Source organism: Aristolochia californica, unplaced genomic scaffold (assembly GCF_029961685.1).
Source record: "Aristolochia californica isolate CCGP_79_NKW_82.1479 unplaced genomic scaffold, dmAriCali1.0.hap1 SCAF_16, whole genome shotgun sequence".
Taxonomy (NCBI): Eukaryota; Viridiplantae; Streptophyta; class Magnoliopsida; order Piperales; family Aristolochiaceae; genus Aristolochia; species Aristolochia californica.
The window spans coordinates 16,604,871-16,631,268 of NW_027181837.1; the positions used below are offsets into that span (position 1 = coordinate 16,604,871).

Below are 26,398 nucleotides of genomic sequence, written 5' to 3' on the forward strand. Positions count from 1 at the left end.
AGAGAGCGGGGCAAGAAAGCAAAAGCGAGAGGGAGAGGGAGAGAGAGAAGACGAAAGTCGTCTGCTGTTTTATTCTGGATTTTGGGCGTCCAAATTTTTTCTCTCGCAAGAGAAGGACGAAGGAATGCCTGCTCAGAAGCGCTCTGCATCCGACATGGAGAACGACGACGATGACTCTCCCTCAGCTGTGCAGCAGCAACAGCAGCAGCAAGAACAGAACGGTATTCTGAAAAATAAGATCCTCTGTGGTTTTCCTTCTGCAAATTTCAAATGGGACGGCAATGAATTCTTACATTCGGTTGTTTTTTCTCTCTACAAATCTAATGACCACCTTCTCATCCCTCTCAGGTTCTGAAGGAAGCCCTCCCTCCAGTGTCGACAAAGATAAAGACGAGTACGTTATGTCTCTCGCATTGTTCATTATTATAGCTTATTTGCTTTCTTTACGATGTTGTCGTGTTGATCTTTCAGCTCCTTTGCTCGTGTTTTGTCTCTCGTTCGCATTTTTCGGAACTGTCCAGACGACATAAAAGCTTGCCTTGGCCCTGCTAATATTTCTCTGTTTGTGTCCGTTCTCGCGTCGTTTGTTTCGCGTGCCGGATCCTGTTGTTGCTCTCAGAGCTTAGACGGCGTGATTCGACGATCAAATTCTAGTCTTCGATCTGTATTTTGTTCTTCTGATCCTTTTTTTCCCTTCTCGTGGGTTCTCGTGCCGGAGATTTTACGGGAGTGCACGCTGGGAAATTCTCTGGGAACATGCATTTGACTCCTTCCGATGGCAGGCGGCTCTGAGGTTGTATACTTTCTTCGGGCATGGTGATATGGTTCCGGTTTGTCGCTGAAGCAAATTTGATCTAAATCCTTCGGGCAAATACAATGGGTCCTTATGGGATGCTGTCGTCGAATCTTCCTTGTTTCTCTTCGAGAGTCCTTTACAGGTGGTTTGGTTGGCTAATTCAGAAATATGAAGAAATTACGTTTATCTATTCTCCAAACTTAACGGCGCTTTTTTCACCATTATATTCTGCGCGTTAAATGTGTAATTGGCTATAATTATAATATCATTAAAGCAATAGATAGTAGTTGATGAGAACTCTTCTGTTACTTGTACTCTTGCATAATGCTACAGTTTGCCCTTTGGTCAACTAAGCTGGTGTCTCTGCCATGCAGGATCCAACTTCTTCAGCCGTTTGTTTTGGTTTCATATATCTTAGAGGCTGTTCCACCTTTAGAGTTCAGAGTTGTTGAGTGCTTTTGGTTTTCTACAGTATCAGTTTCATGGTGCATTACGTTGACTTCAATGTCATCATCATACCCTTATCTCAATCACCTTAAGGTGTTCTTAATGAATTTTCTTCCTCCATTCCTCTCAATCATAGATAACTCCCATTGATGGGTTGCAGCTTTCAAGTATTTCCCGCTTCCACCCTGTCATTTAAATATTCTCTCTTCCTTGTTGCTTCCCTAAAAGATAATTACAGGACACTTGTTACAACTACAATCGTGCATCAAACCATCTCAAACTCCTTCCCCCTTAATTTTCTTCTCTTTTGTGCTAGTTTTTGGTATTCTTTAAAATGTGAGGTGCATTATGTTAACTAAATCTTACAAATTTGAGTCCAGAGTTATACAACTGGAGCCAGTCCTCATTTTTGTCTTTCATTAGAACTTTAAAACATGAAATATTGCGAAGTAATATATTAGTCTCAGAGAAAACTTGCAGTTTTGGCTTAATGATATATATATATATATATATATATATATATATATATATATATATATATATATATATATATATATGTGTGTGTGTGTGTGTGTGTGCATCTCTCTTTATTTTGTCAAACATTCTGATCCATATCAAACTTATACAAGGTAATAAGAAGCACTAGAAATCCTTGACCTTAACAGAGAGCACCTTGAACAAAAAGGATAGTGCTTGGCATGAAGACCTTTTTTATGTGTGACTGATATTAATATTCTGTTATCCTTTTGCGTTCGGATGCCCGAAGGGTTGAAATATCTGAGAATAGTGATTGACCTACTTCTCTTTGTCCACCAAAAAAAACAAAGGACAGATTGTATGGAAGTTCCTTTTCTTTTCTAGTTGTTGCTTCCCCCTCTTTTTGGTGCCCCTGTACCTTTTCTTTTTTAACAAATTCTCTTGTCTTGATGTCTTCAAATAAAAAAGTGCATGGACAGCAGAGAAGGAATTCCTAGTATATATATATATATATATATATATATATATGTTTATCAGATGGCTGCTTGGGTCCTTAGAGATGGACTTGTTTGTTGAAGAAAAATCTGATGCAGTTACTTCATCAGACTGTTATTTCATATAACAATTTTTTTTTCACAGTGCCAACTAGGTAACAAATTTGAAAAATTTCCATATTTTAAGGTTTATATATTTGGTATTATTGTCTTCATTCTTTTTGGAAAGTGATGCCCTTTTTGGTGGTTAATCCCTACTTAGTAGAAAAATGGAAAAACTATATGTCATGTCCTTGGATGTTGTGTCAATAGTTTTTCAATTTAGTGGTGAAACCCAGAATTTCTCTATTAGTTCTTTAAGCATTGAAGACTAGTGCTACATATTTTGTGTAATGGCTCTTCTCCATTCTTTCTACAGATCAATTTCTGTTCCAAAGAGAACTCACAATGATACCTCACAAAATTTTATTGCAATAATTTTATGAGAAGGAATATATTAGATTCGGCCATGGCATGTCACGAGTTCATCCACCATTTTAAGGTTTTAAAGCTCCCCTGATTCATCCTAAAGCTTGATTTCGAGAAAGCCTTTGACAGAGTTAATTGGAAGCTTCTAGACACTCTCTTGGGAAAGATGAGATTCAAGGAAAAATGACGCTTCTAGATTCAAAGTTGCATCTCCTCTGCAAGCTGCTCCGTTCTTCTCAACTGAACGGCCTGCGGGTATTTTAAGGGAGCCAGGGGAATCAGGTAGGGAGACCCCCTTTCCCCTTTGCTCTTGAATGTGGTAGCAGAATATCTATCCTCATTAATTTATTCGGCCAAGAACTTGGGATGGCTCCTCCTCATAACGGACTGTGCAGCCTTTGATGTGCCGATCCTTTAGTTTGCAGACGATACCATTTTTTTTGGGGTTAATACTATGGATCAGATCCGAAAACTGCCTATATTGGGTCTATTTGAAATGGCTTCTAGTCAGAACATTAATTGGAAAAAAACCACCCCCGTAGGCTATCATATTGACTCATTTGCGCTTCAGGGTATGGCTGACTATTTGGGGTGCTCAGTGGGAAATTTACCAGTTACATATCTTGGACTCTCACTCTTTGACTCACGGTCTTCAGCGACACTTTGGTCCCCCTTTATTGAGAAATTTGAAAAGAGACTAGCTACTTGGAGGGGCAAGCTTTTATCTATTGTAGGGCGATTCATTCTCCTCAAGTCTTGTTTGGCAGGATTGCCAAACTATTTATTATCCTTCATGCACTGTCTGGTCTCTGTTTGCTACAGGATTGACGCCATCCGTCGGCATTTTCTCTGGAGAGGATCAGAGGACACCTTCATATATCATTTGGTGAGTTGGAAGAATATTTACATGCCCCGCAATTGGGGTGATTTAGGCATTCAGCCTACGAAGGAGATGAACAATGCCCTTATGCTCAAATGGATCTAGAACTTCAACATCAAGCATAACAGCCTATGGGAAGATATGGTCAGGTTCTATCGTCAACCTTCAGGTGCCTGGTGGACGGAGGATGGCGCTACTCGCCTCCTTTCCCTGATATGAAAAACAATTCAAAAACTCCTCCCAATATTCAGAGATGCAACTTCTTTCCACACAGGCAATGGAAGGCCCCTCCTCTTTTGGTCGGATGATTGGTGCGGCCCCGCCCCCACTCCGAGGATTTCCCAGGGCTCTCTAGGGTGGCGAGAGACCTCTCTTGCTCAGTGGCCGATTTTTGGAGAGATCGCTCATGGAGTCTCAAGTTTCGTCGGGGATTAAATGATGAGGAAACTTCGGCTTTTTGCTCTCTCCTCTCCAGACTCAGCAACATTACTATTCGTGAGCATGCAGTTGATAAACTAACATGGAAGCCCAACATTAATGGCCGATTCACAGTTGCATCTACCTACTCTCATATTAGAAAGCAAGATTACAGGATGCATGAGTACAAAGCAAACCTCGCATGGAAGCTTTTAGCGCCTAGTAAAATCAAATTCTCTGACAACCTCCATAAAAGAGGCAACACATCCCCCGATCGTGCTTGTCCCCTTTGTGGTGTGTGCGACGAGATAGTCCAACATATTCTCTTACATTGTGATTTTTCTTGGTAAGTCTAGATGAAGATCTTTCAGAAGATTGGACTCCAAATGGGGTTACATCAGGACCTTTTTGGCACCTATGAGATGGTTATGGGGATCCGCCCTCCTAGGTTGGGCAAGTTAATTCTCCTGGCATGCCTTGCACATGTCCCATGGTGCCTATGGCTCGAGCAAAATAACCGGAGATTTAACTCCAAGGCTAGCATCTCGGATAATACAGCTTCTCAGGCAGTGGGCCTTATCTCGAGTTGGTTACATACTAGGAAGGAGTTTGTCTCTCTATCGGGAGTTTCCCTTCGGGAAAATGGGAGTTTGATCGTGCATATGGCGGGGCCCTGCAGGAATCTGGTTAGGGCCGCCTGGGATCCTCTCCCTTGCCACTGCATCAAACTCAATTTTGATGGCAGTGCTCTAGGCTATCCTGGGCCGGCTGGAGTTGGTGATGTTTTCAGAGACAACAGTGGAGACCCTATTCTATCTTATGTCGGGCTAGTGGGTATTGCTGATTAAAATACTATTGAAGTGAGTGCTCTTCTATTCGGCCTCCAAATCTTCAAAGAGTGTCTCCATGGCAAGCTGCTTATCGAAGGAGACTCAAAGACTGTCATCAGCTGGTGTTCAAAAGATAGCTCCCCCCCTTGGCGCCATTGGCCAATCATTGATTGTATTGCTGACATCGTATCATCCATTCATTGTAATTGGAACCTCGTTCCTAGATCAACAAATTCTTTGGCTGATAAATTGGCAAAATTCGCAACCTCCCAGCTATCTCTCATTGTTTAGGAAAACTTCCCCCCTTGTAATCTGCTCGTTTGAGCTATCTCTTAATAAAATTCAGCATCATTTCAAAAAAATAAAAATGAGAACATATAATTTCTTATGAGATAAGTTGGCCTCCAAAATTTTCTTTAACATTTTGTTTGTGTTTGGTTGAACACCCGTAGCTCAAATATGTACTTTGAAGATGATCTAACACTCTGCATGGGGTTTTCTATGGCATAGTAATTCCTCTTAACCAATACACTACTATGACCAAATCGAACTTCTCTGCGGAATAATCATGCAATTTCATTCTGTACATCTCTGGTATTGTATCATAATTGTGTAACTTGCTTCATTTCATTAAATAGGACAAAATCTTAAAATACAGAAAAAAACTGGTGGAAAAAATTTTGAAGAGTATTTTTTTTTTTTGGAATGTTGGTATTCTTATTAAATAAGAAGAAAAGAAACTGTGGTGGATCACTTTCATGGTGCTACCATCACTTGTAGTGGAGCTGCAGTGGTCCTTATGAATGACTACAATTGGAGAGTTGGATGCTATTGGCAGAAGGAATGCATCTTTCTGAATGAGCTGACTGATTTAATGTGGAAATCTTCTCTATGCTTCTATTTCCACTTGCTTATTTTGAACATTTACCTTGTTCCACGAATTTATCTGATGCAATCTTAATAGTGCCTTGATGAACAGAATATTGCTACTCAGTCATTAAGAGGGTTGTAGGTTCAGTTTGATACAATATACCCAAGCTGTTTCTCTGTCATCGAGAATGTTGTATGCTCAGTCGACACACTAAATCAATAAACTCATTTTTACTATTGCTTTATATCCATCAACAAAGCTCACTTCTTGAACATTTTACTGTAAGGAATTCTTCTATGCAAAACTACCATTCAACAATTCAGATAACCATTCTTTGGCAAGGCACATGCAAGAGGCAGTTCTGGTATTATCCCATGGTTTTTATTGAAATCCAGAAATGTTACTCAGCGAGTGCCTCACAACAACAAAAACTGCAGAAAGTACGTAGCCATATGAGAAGTGCCATTTATTTCCTACACAACAGCAATACTCCTGTCTAGTACAGGTTACTGAACACATTTATCAGTGGTAACCTTTCCATAACTGAATTATGTTCTGACAAGTACCCATGAATTCCCTTAAATTTCTTCTATCCAGAGGACTGACATTCAAATAGAGCCAATAGTAAAATGCTATGTTGGATTTCTTGTGCATTTACATTCATGTATGCATGACTTCTTTTACTCGATCTCTTTAACCATTTTTTTTCTGAAATTTTGGATAAAGTTGAAAAGACAGAAATCACTAGAGTTTCCAGATCACATCTTTCAACTTGACCTTTTAAATCAGATATGACTCCATTATCTGCTAACTACTTTGATAATGTAGTTTCATGTTTAGTTTATCCTGTTTCACTATATTGCTTCACTCAGCAAACACAGATTGTTTGCTCCAAATAAAATTCCTAACAAATTTTTTTTTTAAATAATCTTAACAAATTTTGATTGAACAACCTTGAGAATCTTGTCCCCCCAGACACAAACTTCTTCTCAGTCTTGATGGCCCACTAGAATGGAACTTTGGAGAACATGATAACTTGTCCCCTCACCACTCCCTCTGGTTTTATTGCCATTTTGTTGGGAAAAGTGATGGTGTGCTTGTACGCTGTAGAAATTTCTTTCCTTACCTTGAGAATTTGAGAAGACTACCTGCTGATAGGTCATTTGAAGATGAACCACTGCATTACCTCAAATAGACAAATTATAAAAATACTCCCTTTAATGTCTTGGCCTCTGTAAGATTGTTCCTTCAGGATCTCCTTATAGCTGCCAGAAATCCTGGTTCGTCCCTTACTGTTGAAGGGCATTCTGCTGTTCTCATCAACTGGTGCAGCAAGAAGCTTGAATGTTATGGGGGAAATTACTGGCATCGCTCAATCTCTCCACATCAGTTGGAGATAATTCCCTAGATTGGCAACTCTTTTTTTGTATTTCTCATTGTTGTATTCATTTGGGATGCCATTTTTGTTGATAGAGGTGTTTGTGCTTTCTCCTCCTAAAAAAAAGATCTCTTGCAATTTCCAAAAGAAAAAGATTGTTTTTTTCAAGGATTGGTTTGTGAAAATCCTCCAGCACCTGGGTTTTCCCATGGAATTGCATGCAATGAATTTGTGACCTCGAGCAGTTGGTATAGGGTTTTGCTAATGTCTTTTTTGTTGTACTTTAGGGCCGCACAACTTCTCATTAGCCTGTGTTGTGTGTTGTAAATTCAAGTTAATGCTTTAGGTAAAGCTTTTTTTTGTTTTTTCTGAAATGGTGAGTATTTTATTCAAGGCAAGCCAAAGAACAAACAACTAAGAAGGGATCACTCCCCTAACAATGAGAGATTGGAGGGAAGTTCCTTGCTTAGCAAGGGAATCTGCTAAAGCATTAGTTAATCTGGAAACATGGTTCCAATTAAACTCAAGAAGAGAAACAATATCTATAATTTCATATAATGTTTTCCAGTGGCGCCAAGGAGGATCAGACAAGGTGGAGCCCCATGCAATAACGGCTTTGGTGTCGCTCTCAATTAAGAGCTGGCCCCTGAAGTGATCTTGGAAAATGATAAGCCCATGAAGAAGTGCATGGATCTCCGCGGTTGTAGAGTCATCAATGCCCAAGGGACCTGAATACGAAGCAAGGACAGCTCCATCACTGTTTACTCCTCCAAAACCACTTTGCCTGGGATGCTGAGTGCAGAATGCTGAAAGCAACTCTTTGCTCATTTGACTAGCCATAGAATGGTCGTTCGGGAGCAAAATTAGATTCCAATTTTGTTGAGCAAGGTGGTCCAAACCTTCCAAGAGAATTGACAGTGTAATAGTAGGTGATCAACACATTCGGGATGCAGAATTAAATTCCAATTTTGTTGAGCTAGTTGGTCCAAACCTTCCAAGAGAATTGACAGTGTAATAGTAGGTCATCAACGGATTCTCCCTCCATGTCACAAAAGGGGCAGAGGATATCCAGATTGCTATTCCCTCTGCGTCTAAGATTTGTGGCAATGAGGATTTTTTTAAGGAGGGCGCTCCACATAAAGAAGCTAATCTTAGCGGGACCAGAAAGCTTCCAAGAAATAGCAGCAGTATGAGTTTCAGCCATGGGGTTTCATCCTTTGAGATAGTTATAAGCTGGCGACACAGTACACTTGCCATTGTAATCGTGAGCCCATACCATTTGATTAGTAGCTTTAGTTCTGATCTGACCCATTCTTCTTTTATTGCAATATACACCTTTTTATTAAAAAAAAAAAAAGAAGCTTTAGTCTGACCCTCATGGAACACAAGGAGGTGAGTAGCTCGCTAGTAGCAACAGCCAACATAAAGATAGGTCCCAATTATCGCTAGGGCCCACAGTCAAGCCAGTGGTCATTCCAAAATTAAACCTTTACACCATTACCAATGTAGTATCTAGTTATAGCATTGAACATTGGCAGTAAAGGGTAAAGGGATGTTAAGTACCTAGCCAATACTACCCAAAAGACCGCCTGTTAGTTAACGGAAAGCCAAGTACTTAACCCAGGACTACAACATCACATCCCCCTTGGAGAATGGGCTTGTCCCCAAGCCCATCCGTTGCGAGCCGAAGGGTGACGACCGCCCATACGGCCTAGGGCCTGGCCCGGCCCCGGCGGCTTAACACATAGCGACGAGGTTTTTGCCTGCGTCTGGGATTCGTGATCGCCCACGCCGTCTGCCGGGATTCGAACTCGCAACGTAAGGACCGGCTTTGATACCAAATGTTAAGTACCTAGCCTATACTACCCAAAAGACAGGCTTGTTAGGTAGCGGAAAGCCAAGTACTTAACCTAGGACCACAACAAGGGATCGCCAGAGGGGGTGAGAGTCTCGTTCTTTACCCCCCTTTAGTCCACCAGTGGGAGCTTCAGTATAGCTTGTTGGTAACCATTGGGTGCCATATGGCCTCTTGCATAGAGTTGAATTTCCAAAACCATTTGAGAAGCAAGGCTAGATTTCACCCCCCCACCCCCCCTCCTGCTTCTTATGTTTATTAACATCCTTCCAGGTAACAAGATGGTACTTAAAATTATCATCAACACCCCTCCAAAGCTTGAAATAGTTTTAACTGTAAGCAGGTTGTTAACAAACAATTTTTTGTGGCATTTGAATCCCACATAGGTTAAAGTCAGGAAAAATCTTTTGGTTATTAGTTGGGAAGGGGCCTTCAACTTTGTGGCTAGTCATATTGGATGAACCTAAAGCTAACTTAAACATAGTATCAGAGTGAGTACCAGTAAATGAGCCTCCACCTGAGATTATCCGTGTTGGAGCCATAACAAGGGCCCACACATGAGAGGGTGTTTAGAGTTGTCCCACATTGATCCTGGATCCATGTGGGACCATTCTAATGAGATCAAACTAAATACTTTCCCATGTGATTATATTGATCACTACATATGCAATTGTAAATTGCATAGAACCATTTGCTTGGGCTAACATGTTTACCATTCTTTCTTTATTCTTTTAGATTTTTTACCTGAAGAAGTTTGTGCAAATTTTTTATCATACATGTCTACTTATTTTGTTTCACTTGAATTTTGTTTTGTTTATAGAAAATGCTGCTTTAATTGTCAAATATGATTGTTTTTTTTTGTTTGTTTGCAGATTCATCCTGGTCAAGTTGTCAGAAATACGTAAAGAAGTGCAGTGTCCCATATGTTTAGGTACAATAATGAAAAATGCAATATTTTCATAATGTTCAGAGATATTTGTTGTTGGTGGTAGTAGGTGTAAATTCAGTACTTGAAAACATTTCTTTCTGTATTAGCTATGTAAAATCATGATCCACAACTATCTCTCCAATAGGATCTGATAGTGGACTGTTTCTTTAAAAATCTGTACTAGATGATACCTGTGAATCAGTAACATAAATTGTAAACCATCTGAGGTTGTGTTTTAGTTATTGAATTTCACCGAGATATATTTGAATTAATGTAACTTTTTTGTTATGTTCTACCTGCCTTTATGTGGTGTGAATCCTTACCCCATGTGGTGTTGGACCAGCCTCTATAGTGTAGCTTGTTTAATGTGATGGATGAGATTAAAATCCCATACTTCAGTTAAAAAAAAAGGTTAAAACCCCATACTTTTTTTAGATCTTTTGGGCCATGGTGAAATTTTTAATTTTTTTTTGACTAATTGTTAAATGAGTTGGCTGAAATAGCCTAAATACATCATTTTGGCATCTGCTGAAATCAAGTTTTGAGGATTTGCCCTGAATACGTGTAGCCTCTTGAAGCTTGATATGATCATATTATTGATCATTTATGTCCGAATACATGCAACCTATTTTACTCCTTGGGCCTAGTTTCTTAGTCCAAAAACCAGATAGGCATCCTTTTATAGAAAGATCTCTTTCTTTAGCTTCTTTGTGGGCAAGAAAATATGAAGAATTACTTAGTTGACCTTTTCTAATATTTTGGTTTATATTCTTGGAACAATTTTTCGTAACATATTGCTGCTAATTTTTTTTTTCTGATCTATTATTTTTCTTTTACAAGAAAGATTAAAAGGTGAGATTGAGGAGAGAAAAGAGAGAATTGAGAGAGAGAGAGGAAGAAGGAGAGGGAAGAGACCTCAATTTGAGTCTCGTCGGGCACAAGCACAAACACCCCCCCCCCCCCCCCCCCCCCCCCCCTCCCCCCCGCCAGTCTTCTATTGATTAAGTGAGATTTTACAAAAATGCCTCTATTACTTAAACCACTTAAAACTCTTATATCTCCCAAATTACATGAAATTAAGCCTAGTGACATAATCAAACATGTAGTATAAGATAATGCAGATATCAGGAACATTACTGATGTAAAAAGACCAAAATACCCCTTAGTAACTTTTCTAACACTCCCCCTCAAGTTGGAACATTTATGTCCATAAAGCCCAGCTTATTGTAGAATATCACAAGCACGCGTTTTCTTAAGTTTTGCGAACACATGCCAAGTTGATCAGCAGACCGAGCATAGGGAGTGACTACTTCCTTCTTCATTACAACATCCTAAATAAAATGATAATCCACCTCAATGTGTTTTACTTCTCTCATTAAACACACGATTCCTAACAATAAATATTGTTGTTTAATTGTTACAATACATAGTCATAGGTTCATCCTAATGAAAACCTAACTCTTGGGCCATAGACCTTACCCACATCAATTCATTGACAGTATGAGCCTTGTTTTATACTCAGCCTTAGCACTGGATCAAGCTACAACATTTTGTTTCTTGTTTTTCTAGCTTATCAAGTTTCCTCTTAGAAACACATAATACCCAATGGTAGACTTCCTATCAAGTTTGGAACTTACATTGTCTACATCTAAAAAAGTTTCTATCTTTAGGTGATCATGAGGTTTAAAGAAGAGACCTTTTTCAGGTGAACTTTTCAAGTATCTCAAGATTCTGTGTGCAGATTCCAGATGGATTTCGTGGGCATTCATGAATTGACTAATAACACTGACAACAAAAGAAATGTCTGGGGGAGTAATAGGAACATATATCAGTTTACCAACTAATTACAATAATATCGTCTTATCATTGACTTCAACACTTTGATCATCATGAAGACTATGTCCACCTTCCATTGGAGTTTCAATCGACTTATCACCCAATAATCCATATTCTTCTAACATATATGTAACATACTTCTTTTGTGTCAACACAAGACTTGACTTGCTTCTCACCACTTCAATTCTCAAAATTTTTTTTAGCGAACCAAGATCTTTAGTTTGGAAAGGAAATACTTATAAAGAAATAAACTAGTTATAGGACAATGATCCCAAACATCTGAATGAACAATGTCAAACAATTGACTGCTCCTGTGGTGAGATACAAGAAATGTTGTCGGTGATGCTTGCCCAACTGACATGATTCGCACTGAAATGAAAGAGTGGAAAAAAATGCAAGAAAAAACTAAACCAGTTTTGTCAAAGATGGATGTTCTAATCGTAAATACCACTGTAGAGGTGAGACTGTAAAATGTAAAGTATGTATTGTATTATCTGGTAGGTGGCTCTCCAAAAAATACAATCCACCTCTCTCATACACAAAACCAACCATCTTCTTCATTTCGAGAACCTAAAACACGTAATATATAGGATAAAAGGTCAATGAACAATTCATTGATTTGGCCAACTGACTAACAGACAATAGACTCAGAACCATCACCTGGTGTAGGAGACATGAATGATGTAGGAGTAATTGTACAAATCCCTTGAACCGATGATACAGAACCATCAACTAAGGTAACATGTTTAATATCCACCGATGAGACATGAACAGATGTCTTACTCATGCTGAGTTTTCTAACCGCATCTCTCTTCAATGCAATTTTCAATCTATTCTGCACTTCGAAAGGGTTCAGTAGAAGCAAAAAGCCCGCTTCAAGTGGTTGGCCGAGGGGGATGCTAACACAAAGTTCTTCCATGCCATCTCCTTGGCCCGTAGGAGGACTAACTGGGGCACCTCCTTGTTTATTGACAACGAGGTTACCATGGATAAGACCTCCATTACTAATGTTTTTCTCAGTTTCTTTGCAAATCTTTATAGAGAGGAGCACCACCACCGGCCCAAGCTCTCCAGCCTTCACTTCTCTGTGATTTCCCCAATTCTGGCAAGTTTCATTGAGTTTCCTTTCTCTGACTTGGAGGCTGAGGATGTTGTACTGGGACTCCCCCGGGATAAGGCCCCGGGGCCTGACGGATTCAATGGGAAATTCTACAAGGCTTGCTGGCCGGCTGTGAGGTTGGACATCATTTCCATGGTCCGAAGCTTCTATGATCGTGGAATCACCTTTAAGAGCGTGGGTGCTTATCTTATTGCTCTGGTCCTCAAGAAAACTAGTATGGAGCGCCCTTAGGATTATCGGCCGATCAGTCTCGTTTCAAGTCCCTACAAGATCATCGCCTGCATCTTGGCTCATCGTCTCGAGGTTGTTCTACCTACCATCATCCACTGGGGCCAGAGTGCTTTTATCAAAGGTCGTGATATACTTGACTCAGCTATGGCCACACATGAAATTGTGGATCATTTTGCCAGGATGGGCCGGCCACGGTTTGTCCTTACATTGGACCTCGATAAGGCTTTCGACCGAGTTAGTTGGTCCTTCCTAGACGACATTATGCAGCGTATGGGCTTCAGAGACAAATTGAGATTTTGTTTCCGCAATTGTATCTCTTCAGCCTCTTACTCCTTGCTCCTCAATGGCACAATTTGTGGCTTCTTCTAGGGCACTTGAGGCTTCTGTCAAGGAGACCCCCTCGCCCCCACTCCTCTTCGACATCATTGCTGAGTACTTATCCTCTATGTTCTACTCTGCCTACAGCATTGGTTGGTTAAAGGCCGTCTCCGAACAGAGTTGCTTTGACACCCCCTGCTCCAGTTCGTGGATGACACCATTTGCTTCGGCGTCTGCACATTTGACCAAATCCACAACATTTCTTGGAAGGGTAGGATGCTCTCCAAGGCTGGTAGATTGATCCTCTTAAAATCATGCCTCACAGGTATTCCCAACTACTTCCTCTCTTTCCTGGCTTGCCCCACCTCTATTAGCCGGCGCATTGACATGATCAAGAGACGTTTTCTGTGGAGTAGCACTGGAAATGACTTTCACTATCACCTTGTCAGTTGGGATGAAGTGTGTAAGCCAAAATCTTTGGGTGGGCTCGGGATCAGGCATACCAAGGAAATGGAACATGCTCTATTGTGCAAGTGGTTTTGGAATTTCAACTCTTCCTCGGGGGCTTCGTGGAAGCCAATGGTTGCCTTAAAGTTTCGGTATCTTGGTGATAGATGGATCACTGGCGGCAACTGTCGTCATCTCTCCCCCATTTGGAAGACCATGTTTCATTTGTTCTCCTCTTTTTGCACTGCCATTTGGTTCTTTGTTGGAGATGGTTCCAGTTTGCGTTTCTAGACGGATTGGTGGTCGGGTGATGGCTCTCTTGCCTCGTCTTACCCACCACTGCTTCAGCTTACCACCAGCCGCGACTTATCTGTCTCTGACGCTTGGCGGAATGGCTCATGGAATCTCTGCCTTAGACGCGACCTTACTGATGAGGAAGCTAGTTTTGTGGCTTTATTGATAGTCTCGGTAGTGTTATGGTTCGCCCTCAGACGGCTGACCGGATGATTTGGCTCCTTGATGACACCAGGCGATTTTCGGTTTCCTCGACCTACCGTCATCTTATGTGATGGACCCGGCCTCCTACCCCACATCTGGTTACTCTTGCCTGGCGCTTCTCGGCCCTGCCCAAGGTGAAGTTTTTCCTTTGGAGTGCCTACCACAACAAGATCCTTACTGCAGACAACTATATTAGGTTTGGCAACACCACTCCCGATCCTCTCTATCCCTTCTGCGGGATGGTGGCTGAAACTGTGAATCACTTCCTCCTCCACTGTGACTTCGCCTGGAAGGTCTGGACCTACATGATTGACAACATGGGACGCAGCTTTTGCATCCCACTTGTCCTGAGCACCATGTGTTGTTTCTCTTCTGGAACCCGCCTGCCCAGCCTGGGCAAGCTTATGTTGGCTGCTTGCATTGCTTTCGTTCCTTAGTGCCTTTGGAAGGAAAGGAACTCAGATGGTTTGACTGTACTTTCCGCTTTGCTAATGAGGTTTCCTTCACTGCCATTGGGCTCATATCTACTTGGATCCGCACCCGGATGGAGTTTGTTTGCCTCTCTTATGCCCCGGTCCGTACCAATTGGAAGTTTATTGCTCAGATGTCTGTCCCCATTGCCCCCCACTGAATTATTGTTTGGAAGCCTCCTCCCTCCGGATATTATAAGGTAAACTTTGATGGTAGCTCCTTTGGGAACCCGGGTTTGGTGGAGTGATTTTTTATCCAAGGGACACTGCCATCCTTTCTTACTCTGGCCCTCTCGGAATTGCTGACTTGACCACTGCTGAGCTCTCCGGTCTCCTTCACGGCTTGCGAATTTTTCAGAACCACGTCAGTGGTCCCCTTATCGTGGAGGGAGACTCCAAGATCGTCATCGGATGGTGCTCCACCTCATCTTTCCACCCATGGCGTCATTGGCAAAATTTTCTTGATATTTTGGACATTGTATCCACCTCATAACACACACACACACACACACACACACTCCTTCAGTCTCTTGTTGTTAGGGGAGGTCTCCCTTGATGTATCTTCTCTTTCTATAACATAAAATTGTTAACATTTCAAAAAAAAAGGTAACATGTTTAATATCAGATGACTCTTTTAAGTTCGAAAATAAATATGGCATACTAGACATATGAGTTATAGCACTTGAGTCAATAACCCTAGTGGACGATGGACGCACATGATGAGCATACATACTTCAACTAGGCCGAATGGCTTTAGAAAGTGGAAATCTTAGCCGTAGATGTTGAGGAAGAAGCAACCGAGAGTTGAGCCGTACTTTGTACTAGTTGTTGTTGTTGTTGTAGTAATTGGTACATTTCATCGGAGGACCCTGGTATAGCACTGTTTACCATCTCAATAAGAGTCTCACTGTTATCATGAATGATCAAGTTTACCCACTTTGGTTTACCAAACTTGATCCAGCACTTATCTGAGAAATGGTTTGTCCTGCCACAATGATTACACTTCCTCTCACACTTGCCATCACCTCGGCTTTGACCATGACCAGATTAATCTCTGCCTTTGCCCCTACTAGCACTATTACGATCTCTAGAAGACTCTGTAAAACCAGAGGTGTGAAGTGCAAAGACATCCACCACCTTAACTCCTTTGCCATCCTTGGGAACAATAGTAGTTTCAACATGCATAATTCTGTTAAATGTAGTAGATAAGGAAAGCACATCATTTGAGGCAAGTAATTGTGCCTTTACTCTGTCAAATTTAGAACCCTGGCCATCAAGGAATTTAGCAATCAGCAACTGGTTCTATTGTTTTCTCAATTCCCGTTCATTAGTAGTGAACAGATGATAGACATTTATCTCCTGTCATACCCTAGAAACTCACTTTAATATTTTGTAACCAATTTGTTACCTTTCTTGATACCGAGGAAAACGGTGTATACTTCATTCTCTCGAGATAGATTGCTCTTCTATGCATACAATGATTCTAGGAACACCCACATCTCTTTTGGGTATCACAATTCATGCTTTGATTCCTCAATTTGGAATATACAATGTTTACAATTCATGTCATAACATGGTAGTCTTCTGCTTCCTGATCATCATTTATAGGTACTAAGGGATCTTCTCTAATATATCTAGACTTCCTCTTAGCTTTCAAATACATTCAAACAGTCTTAGCCCAGCTAAGGTAATTTTACTCATTCAATGTTTCTGAAGTGATAGCAATAGTATCCTTCCATTAGAACTGCTAACTTCCCTTGACGGAATATAAACTTTACTAGAATCGGCCATCATGATAGAATAATATTCAATCCAACCCTAACTTCACTTAACAATTAATTGTGCGAGTGCCGAGTGTTAAATTGTAGAGCCTAATTAACGCCTTACGCTGAATTGGTCGTGGATTGACCTTTGCGGAGCCCCCATCTGATCCACGATATATTGACTGTTGTTTCATTAAGGTTAGTTTAGGAATTTTACTCTTGTATCGCGGTTGCCCTAATTTTCTCTTTATAATTGAAGGGCACCGCTATTAGGGTTTTATCATCTTAATCCAAGGAGCATCTCAAGTTGCAGCCCGAGAGGTTAGAGAGAAACACCTGTAAGTGCACGATTTCTCTTGTAAACTATTTCATCTTCATAGTGGACTGCAGCGGTGGAAGATAGGATGTAGTTTCACCTTGAGGTGAACCTGTATAAATCTTGTTGTTTGTTTTCGTGCTTGCTTTTCTTTTCTTCCACGATTATTATTATTGTTCTCGTTAGTATGGAATTAGGGCGTTTAATTCTTAACACCGAGTATGTGGGCCCCACTCCAAAAATTAAGGTAAGGTTAGAGAGGCAATTTGATGTGCACAACCCAGTCAAGACCGGATAACACCAAAGAATGCAATTAAAGAAATATTTGTCCTAAATTCAACCCAATAGGGCTGACATCAGCCTATTGCAGGATGAAGCAAGCAAGGGGACACCAAGAAAGCTGCACACTCTCAGGAAAAAAGGCAATTTAATCCTAGTAAATTCTCATGGGACAATAATTAGACTAAGAACTGCTCAATAGGCTGTAAGAACCACCGACCATAAGGTTATGGTAGAGGAAGAATAAGAAAGGTCAGATTTTTTACCAACCAGTCAGACGTGAATCTTGCGAAATACCCTTTTCTAGGAAGTCACACCCTTTAATGGAGAGATCTGATGGAGAATAAGGACTTCCAACGACAATCTACTGCTTTGATACAATGTAAAAAGATGAGATTGAGGAGAGAAAAAACAGAAATTGGGAGAGAGAGTCTCGTTGGGGGTTGAGCTCGACCTCCCTCTTCTATTTATTAAGTGAGATTTAGCAAAGTAAAAAAAAGCCCTACATACTTAAAATCATTTAAAACTTATGTCTCCAAAATTACATAACCAGATTACATGAAATTAAGCCTAGTGACATAGTATAAGATAATGTAGGTATCAGAAACATCTGCTGATGTAAAAAGACCAAAATACCCCTCAGTAGCTTTTCTAACGTAAAGATTTCAGAAATTCTCTGGGACCATTTCCAAAACTAAAAAAAAGATGATTATGGGCGCTCTTTTCTAGCTTTCTTCTTTACATGTCTTTTCTTCAAGTGCTTATGCATAGATTCTGCTCTTTTTGGACAAAGTGGGTAATATCATTGACTTTGACCTCTTAATATTTGGCAGGGATTATTCGGAAGACAAGAACTGTGATGGAGTGCTTGCATCGATTCTGCAGAGAGTGCATTGACAAATCAATGCGACTGGGGTGAGTTCATCCTTCTGTGCTTCAAATGTATTCGACCACTTTGGAAAGGTGTGGAGGACAACTTCTTTGTCCTTTCTGAGTTTTATTTTTTATTTCAAAAAAGTCATGGATTTTGGAAATTAAGTCAAACTTTTCCAGTAAAAAAAGACTTATAAAGTGTTTAGATTTAGAAAGAAAAGAGAGAGGAGAGAGATGGAAAGAATTGGAGAGATTGAGAAGGGAGTGAGAGACTTCAACTTGTTGAAATGATATTCAAGTAACCAGTCAACCTTTTTTCGATAAAAGTGATTATTCCACTTAATGGATGAACTTTTGAGTACAGAAAGGAGATAATGCAATATGAAGTGGAGACTGTATTAGGATTTAGGACTCCTAAAGCTAATTGACTTTGGCTTTCTAGATATATGAGTCTTTAACCTGTGTACCAATTTTGTAAAAACTTTGATTTTCATAGATAACATGCTACACAATCTGACTTTGTTTCATCAATGAAGACCTGAGTATAAAATTATTTTGTAAATATTACTAATGATTTATAAAACTATTGAAACTCTTGGAAAATTGTTTTCTCTATCTCTAGCAAAGTGTTAGAGGTAACTAACATGCTTTTTTGTTGGTGGCAATACCTGAACAGTCCTCACTATTTTCTTTTGTTTCGTTTTAGATCTTGTCAGTAAGTTTGTATTAGCAACTTGTAAATTAGATTTCTTGATTTTTCATTCTTGTAATTATTGGCAAAAGGAAAATGATAAATGAAGTGTTCTAGAAAGAATTAGAAGTGCATTGCTTTCTGCTAAAAAGCTTGCAACTGTTACCAAAATTGCTGTCAAACATTCATGGTGCTTATTGTTATGCCAAAAAGTGCATAAACAGAGTTTTAAATCCCAATGATGCATTTAGGACAAGGTTTTAATCTTGCTGGGTTAACATGAGTAGAAACTTCCAGCAAAATAATAATTTTTGACCATGTTAATCATCTTTTCAAGGACTTGAAATGAGTAACGATCAGCATTCTAGCAGAAAGCATTCTTTATGCACCAATTCAATCAGTGGTTAGCATCTGCAACTATCATGGTCTGGATTAAAATATATGTTATTACACCACTCTTGGAGGAAAAGGATTCATGCAGTTGTGTACAGGTGGGAGGGTTCTGATGACTATTTTCAAGAGCTGGGGGTATTTTAGTAATTTATGATGTGGGTAGATCTGTAATTTGTTCGACAAAAGGGTCCAGGTTAGAGTGTTTAAAGAGATAAGGTTATCGAGTAAATCTTGTGAGTTTAGAAGGGTGTTTTACATACTTATGTTTTAAGTCGTGCGGGGAGTTTCAGTTTTGTAAAAGCACTTTAGTGAGAAATAAAACCGGATGGGGGGTCTACTTTTCCCCCATCCAGAAGGCTGTACGACAGCCCCTTCTCTCCCATTCTTCTTCTTTTCCTCTTTTCTCTTCTATTTTTAGTTTTCACAATAATGATGATGGTACCACACCTTTTCATGTTGAAAAGACTTATTAGTAGGGCTCTATTTTTGGGGTCTGTACATCTGTGCTGCCTCATTTCAATGTGTGACTGGTCTTTTTATTTTGTGGGTCACTACCACTGTATGCCTCATTTCTGAATTTTTACTGTGCAAATACCACGTCAGCAGACATTTCATCTACTTACTTGTAAATAAGGAAGAGATGCATTATCATATAGACTAACAAGTGGCTATGGGACAGCAACAATGAGTGTCCTGCATGCCGAACACATTGTGCAAGTCGTCGTTCTTTGAGAGATGATCCAAAGTATGATGCCCTCATTGCAGCTCTGTATCCAGATATTGATAAGTATGAGGAAGAGGTAATTTAGGTGCCTGTGTGCTGTCATAATTCTGATTTACAGTTTGTTTTCCCTATTGAGCTCATTTTTGCTTGATCCATGGGTGCAGGAATTGGCTTTTCATGAAGAGGAAAAGAATCGCAATAAGCAGGTGATCACTTTGTTTAGTTCTATCTCAGACTGTAAATGGTTTGGATTCAGATTGGTCCTAGATATATCCTCCAGCATCCGTTTAGGGGTCCTGTAGATTTTATAGGACCCCTTTACTGATCAGGTCCAAGTCCTACTTTTGCACAAATTATATGCACTTCAACAATCAAAGCCAATAGCCCCTAGAAAAGCATTTGGTTTTATGTGATCACTATCAGAAGAGATAAAAATCTAGTTATATCAATGCTCTGTTAAACTTATTAGGGCATTTGTACTTGGTCCATTGATCTGGATCCACATCAAATTGACAAATGGTAGAATTGGACTTAAATTAATTGTTGTTAGGCCCTCTCTCTACTTGAGATGCGAGGAATTTTAACCATCTTGTCTGATTATCTGATTATGAAATAGAGACGGACAAGTTGAAACATCAGAGGGGTTTGGCCTTCATAGGTTTTTTAGAAATGCAGCTTTTAGGTTTTCAAAACCTGACTAAACCTCTGGCAAATGTGCTTGCCAAGTCAGGAGCAACCTTTCAATCTCTTGTTGATAGGGATATGCTTCCAGTTTCTTTGTAATTCTTGTTGTTAATATATACATCCTTTTCAAAAAAAAAAAAAAAAAAACTGACTAAACCTCTGGACCTTGTCCAAAATAACTTTTTTTTTTTTGAAAAGCTATCCGAAATGGCTTTCAACTAACTTGTCTCCGATCATTGGCAGATTATGATTGATACCCATTTTGGCAGTTCCCCCCCTCCCTTTCAGGTTCAACAATAATTGGATGGCGGACCCCTCTTTTGATCTTTCTCTCCAATCCTTTTGGGAGAATATGACCGTTGCAGGACCGAGAGGGTGGGCCTTCCCAATCAAGCTTAAGATGCTAAAGCCGCTAATGAGGACTTGGGCTTCTGAAAAGAAGGCCTCTTCCTCAATTGCGAGAACCGATGCCCTTGCTCAGATAGCCATTCTCGACTCGGAGGAGGAAGTCAGAGGTCTCTCTTCTCCGGAAGTCTCTCAGAGGTATGCCCTTCAAGGGCAATTGTAGTCCTTTGCATACAACAAGTTAGTGCACTGGAAGCAACGTGCAAGATTCAAATGGCTCTCTGATGGGGATGCTAATACAAAATTCTTCCATGCAGTCGCCTTTGCACGAAGAAGGGCCAACCGCATTGTCACACTCAACGTCAACGGTGAGACCACCTCGGACCGAGCCATTATTTCTAACTCACTGGTGAATTTTTTTGCAGATTTATACTCTGATCACTAGCCATTTCGACCCTTCTTCCAAAGGGTTAACCTTCAGGTTATTCCATCACCTGCAGCCAATCTCATTGAGCTCCCCTTCTCTACGTGGGAAATTGAAATTGCAGCCCTTGGTCTTCCTTTGGATCATGCTCCCGGCCTGGATGGATTCAACGGGGAATTTTATCATCGTTGTTGGCCCTTCATCAGAGAAGACATTTCCAGCATGGCCTGCTCCTTTCATCAGCATGACATCAGATATAGGAGTATCGGAGCCTCTTTCATTGCCCTCATCCCTAAAAAAGATGGGGCAAAGCTCCCATCCGACTTCCGGCCGATCAGTCTCACTACTAGTGCATATAAGGTGATTGCGTGCCTTCTTGCTAGTCGTCTCAAGGTAATCCTCCCTATTGCCATTCACCATGGTCAGAGTGCTTTTATTAAGGGAAGAAATATTCTTGATTCAGCCATGGCATGTCATGAACTTAGTCATCATTTCAAGGTCGAAAGCTCCCCAGATTCATCCTCAAGCTTGACTTCGAAAAGGCATTTGACAGAGTTAACTGTAAGTTTCTGGACACCCTCTTGGGGAAGATGGGATTCGGAGAAAAATGGCGCTTCTAGATCCAAAGTTGCATCTTCTCTGCAAGCTACTCTGTCCTTCTCAATGGCACAGTTTGCGGGTACTTTCAGGGAACCAGAGGAATCAGACAGGGAGACCCCCTCTCCCCCCTGCTCTTCAATGTGGTGGCAGAATACCTATCCTCCTTGATCTACTCAGCCAAGAACATGGGATGACTCCTACCCACGATTGATTGCATAGCCTTTGATATTCCGATTCTCCAATTTGCAGATGATACTATTTGCTTCGGGGTTGGTACTATGGATCAAATCAGAAAATTACGTGTTGTGCTAGGATTGTTTGAATTGGATTCTGGTCTGAGCATAAACTAGGAAAAACCACTCCTTGGCTATCATATTGATCCAGCCGGACTTCAGAATATGGCGGACTATCGGGGATGCTCTGTGGGAAATATGCCAGCTACGTATCTTGGGCTCCCACTTTTTTATTCTCGGTCTTCGGCGTCACTATGGTCCCCCCTCATTGAGAAATTTGAAAAGAGGCTAGCCACTTGGAGGGGTAAACTCGTATCAACAGCGGGGTGTCTCACTCTCCTCAAGTCTTGTCTGGCGGGGCTTCCAAATTATCTGTTATCATTCATGCACTGTCCAGCCTCCGTTTGCTCCAAAATTGATGTCATCCATCGACGATTTTTGTGGAGGGGTTTAGAAGATACCTTTAGATACCATCTGGTCAGTTGGAAGGATATTTGCATGCCCCATAATAGGGGAGGATTGGGCATCCGGCCTACAAGAAATGAGCAGAGCTCTTATGCTCAAATGGATTTGGAATTTCAACAACAAGCACAACAGTTTATGGAAGAATATGGTGAAACTCTACCTTCAGTTTTCAGGTGTATGGTGGAGAGAGGGTGGCGCTACTCGCCTCCTATCCCCGATACGGAAATCAGTTTTCAAGCTCCTTCCAGTATTCAGAGATGCTACCACATTTCACACGGGTAACGGAAGGACTCTTCTCTTCTGGTCGGATGAATGGTGTGGCCCCCGATCTCTCTCAAAGGACTTTTGGGGGCTGCATAGGGTGGCAAACAACCTCTCTTGCTATGTGGCTAATTCATGGAATGATCACTCGTGGAGTCTTCAGTTTCGTCGGGGATTAAATGATGAGGAATCGTTGTTTTTTTGTTCTCTCCTTACTAAACTCAGCAGTACTATTATTCGGGAGCACTCAGTTGATAAGATGATTTGGAAGCCCAATAACAATAGCTGATTCACTGTCACTTCGGCTTACTCTCATATCAGAAATAAAGACTTTAGTCCTCATGAGCACAAGGCAAATCTGGCTTGGAAACTCTCAGCGCCAAGCAAAATCAAGTTCTTCGTGTGGTCAGCTATCAGGGAACAGATTCTTACTTCAGACAACCTTCACAGAAGAGGCTTCACTGTCCCCGATCTTTCTTGTCCCCTTTGCAGTGAGTGTGAAGAGACAGTCCAGCATGTCCTCTTACACTGTGGATTTTCGTGGCAAGTTTGGATGAAGATATTTCAGAAAATCGGGCTCCAACTGGGGCTACATCAGGACCTCTTTGGCACCTTTGAGATGGTTCAAGGGATTCTCCTTCCTTGGTTGGGCAAGTTAATTCTTTCAACCTGTCTTGTGCATGTTCCATGGTGCATTTGGCTCGAGCGGAACAACCGAATATTCAACTCCAAAGCTAGTACCCCAGACAACACGACTTCTCATGCCGTCGGCCTCATCTCGAGCTGGCTTCATACAAAGAAGGATTTTGCCACTTTTTCAGGGGGTTTCCCTTCGGGAAAATTGAAATTTGATCGCGCACATGGTTGAATGGCTATCTGGGATCCTCCCCTCTTGTGATTGCATAAAACTTAATTTTGATGGTAGTGTTATTAGATGTCCTGGTCCAACAGGAGCAGGTGGTATATTCAGAGGTCACAATGGAGACCCCATTCTTTCTTATGTTGGTCCTGTGGGCATTGCCGATTCTAATACTGCTGAAGTTAGTGCTCTACTGTTCGGCCTCCAAATCTTTAGAGATCGACTCCATGACAAGTTAATCATTGAAGTTGACTTGAAGACGGTTATTAGTTGGTGTTCCAAAGACAGCCTACTCCCTTGGCGCCACTGGCCCTTCACTGATAGTATTGCTGATATTGTATCTTCTTGGCATTGTAATTGGAATCTCATTCCTAGATCAGCCAACTCTTTGGCTGATAAATTGGCTAAATTCGGAACTTCCCAGCAATCTCTCATTGTATGGGAAGGATTCCTTCCTTTATAATTTGCTCTTTTGAGCTTTTATCTTAATAAAAATCAGCATCATTTAAAAAAAAACTAACCTGTCTTTTCTAGATGACATTGTATTAAAGGCTCCTCTTAGTAGAATCTATAACTTGATTGTAGTTATAAGCATAATAATTTTTGGTTTATTTAGGCAAGAGCACCAAATGCAGATTATCCTTGTGAAGAATTTCAATTTTAATATTTACAATCTCTTTATTACTTATTTTTGGCAGCATCAGCTATCTTTTCCTGCAATTATTAAGTTTAGATTTGTAATACATGCATTAGTTCTATGGTAGTTACATTCTGATGTACTTTTGCTTCTGTTGTTTAGACATGTGAAAGATCATAAAAATCTTACCTAGTTCCTGGAGTATTACTTACTGGAATCTAACTCTTTATTTTTGGCAAAGTTCCAACAGATTCAAGCATCTATAGCTCAAACTTTTAAAAGACAATCAGAAGCACTTGGTCGAAGACGGGCAACAGCAAAAGCAACAGCAGTAGCTTTAGCAAGGAAATCAGGTAGTTATCGAAGCTCGAGTTATTTGAGAGGGAGAGGACGGCACTGCAGAGACACAGGTGGTTCTGATGATGATGACGATGATGTAAACGGTAATGAAGGAGAGAAAGATTCATCCTCTGCTGATGAACCCTCTCCAGATGTTAGACCAAGAAGAAATAGGAGGTGGGGCCCCCATAGATTTTCATCAGCTTCAAATGCAGATGGCGCCAATGATGATAATGATGAAGCAGAAGTAAGCAGGGAGAGCACTGGGGCTTCACCAGGGCGAGCAGGTAACCCTGAAGTGCTTGTCTGGGGCAAGGGAGGCACACGCAGTCATACTCGATATGGAAGCCTCAGTGGTTCAAATGGTAAAAATTCAAGGAATAGTCGAGTGGCTAAGTTGATAGATTACCTTCGAAGCTTGGAGGAAAATGACAATGAGGTGGGTCTCAGGGTTATCCTGGCTTGTATTTTTTATCATGACTTCCTCAGTGTTTTAGATAGCTGATTGGATTCTTTTGAAACACCTGTCCAGTTTGATGTGCATATCACTCTTCTTCCTATAGACGAGAAACATATACCAAGCTTGGAGAGACCGCACCTATCTTGCCGGCCATCATTGTCTATAAGACACCTCTGTCAAGTAAATATCTCTATCCAATTCGATTTTGGTTCATTAATTTGTTTATAATATTTAAACTTATGTTTTAAAGAATTATGTTTCTGTTGACTCGCTGTGCAGTTTATATCTCTTCAAATTCCTGTCCAGTCAGAAGAACTTGAGATATTACTAAAAGTGCCCAAGACTTCTCCTGGGCCTGTTTTCAATGCATCAACTTCAGGAAATGATCCAGTCAGGGAGTCTAACACTGAGCCTTCTGAAGAGATGAAGGAGATGCAACTATTGGGTGGTGAAGAAACCCTCAGAGGTTTACATGCTTCAAGCTCTGGCAACCTAGTAAGGATTCTGATGAAGTTTAATAACAAAGGCGTCCTGTTTTAGGTTATGTTTACTAAGGTTGGTTGTTTTCCAGGTTCTGGTTTATCGATCAAAAACACCGAGTTAGTCCTGATCAAATCCATTAAAAGGAGAAAAGAGAAAGGAAAAGCTTCTGAGTTACTTTCAGGAACACAATTGATATCCAAAAAGGGTGTCGAAACTATGGAGATTAGATCATATTGTGCAGTCCATTTGTTGCATTTCAGTGTTACACTTTCTCCCATTTTTGTAAAGCAGTTGGGGACAGAGAGGAAAAGTAGCTTGTGTTAATCTTACTACTAAATGGAAAAAGATGGTTTTCATATTTGCACTCTTGCATCTTTCCTGCAACTATTTTCTTTTAATGCAATTGAGTGAAGAGTCCATGACTGGTGATGTTTGCAGTGGCTCGTCAGCTGCTGCGCTGCAAGAACAAGATGGAACTTGTTATGCCAAAGAACTTCAACAAGATGGCACAGGAGATTGATCATATTGTCTATCTGTCAAACTCAACAATCACTGAAGGAAAGCCAGTATTCTTTTCTTTGTTCAGAATTGACCGATATCTTTCTAGCTTTCACTGTCACTGCATTCTGCTTCTTCTCCAGTGGACCCTTTCTGGGGTGTTTGTCTGGCTAGGTTGCTACTAACCATGCTTTAACCCATTTGATGATTTGATTAGTCGAAATATTTTCCCCCATTACAGACTTCTTAGATCAGCTAGTTCTGTAGCATCTTGCAAACTGAAATAGGACATGAACAAGTGAAGAAAAAT

General features: G+C 40.7%; 1 protein-coding gene across 2 annotated transcripts; it reads left to right on the forward strand.

The window, feature by feature from the left end:
* On the forward strand, window positions 1-26,398 carry LOC137953081 (putative E3 ubiquitin-protein ligase RING1a). 2 transcript variants are annotated; one of them, XM_068800290.1, is made up of 10 exons: window positions 1-221; window positions 349-394; window positions 9,786-9,844; window positions 17,953-18,034; window positions 19,756-19,876; window positions 19,965-20,006; window positions 24,550-25,086; window positions 25,180-25,287; window positions 25,387-25,602; window positions 25,679-26,398. In XM_068800290.1, the coding sequence occupies exons 1-10, from the start codon at window positions 125-127 to the stop codon at window positions 25,709-25,711; spliced, it is 1,341 nt and encodes a 446-aa protein (XP_068656391.1). In that variant the 5' UTR covers window positions 1-124; the 3' UTR covers window positions 25,712-26,398. The 2 variants fall into 2 exon arrangements, with proteins under 2 accessions (XP_068656391.1, XP_068656393.1); XM_068800292.1 differs by having other exon boundaries at window positions 24,559-25,086.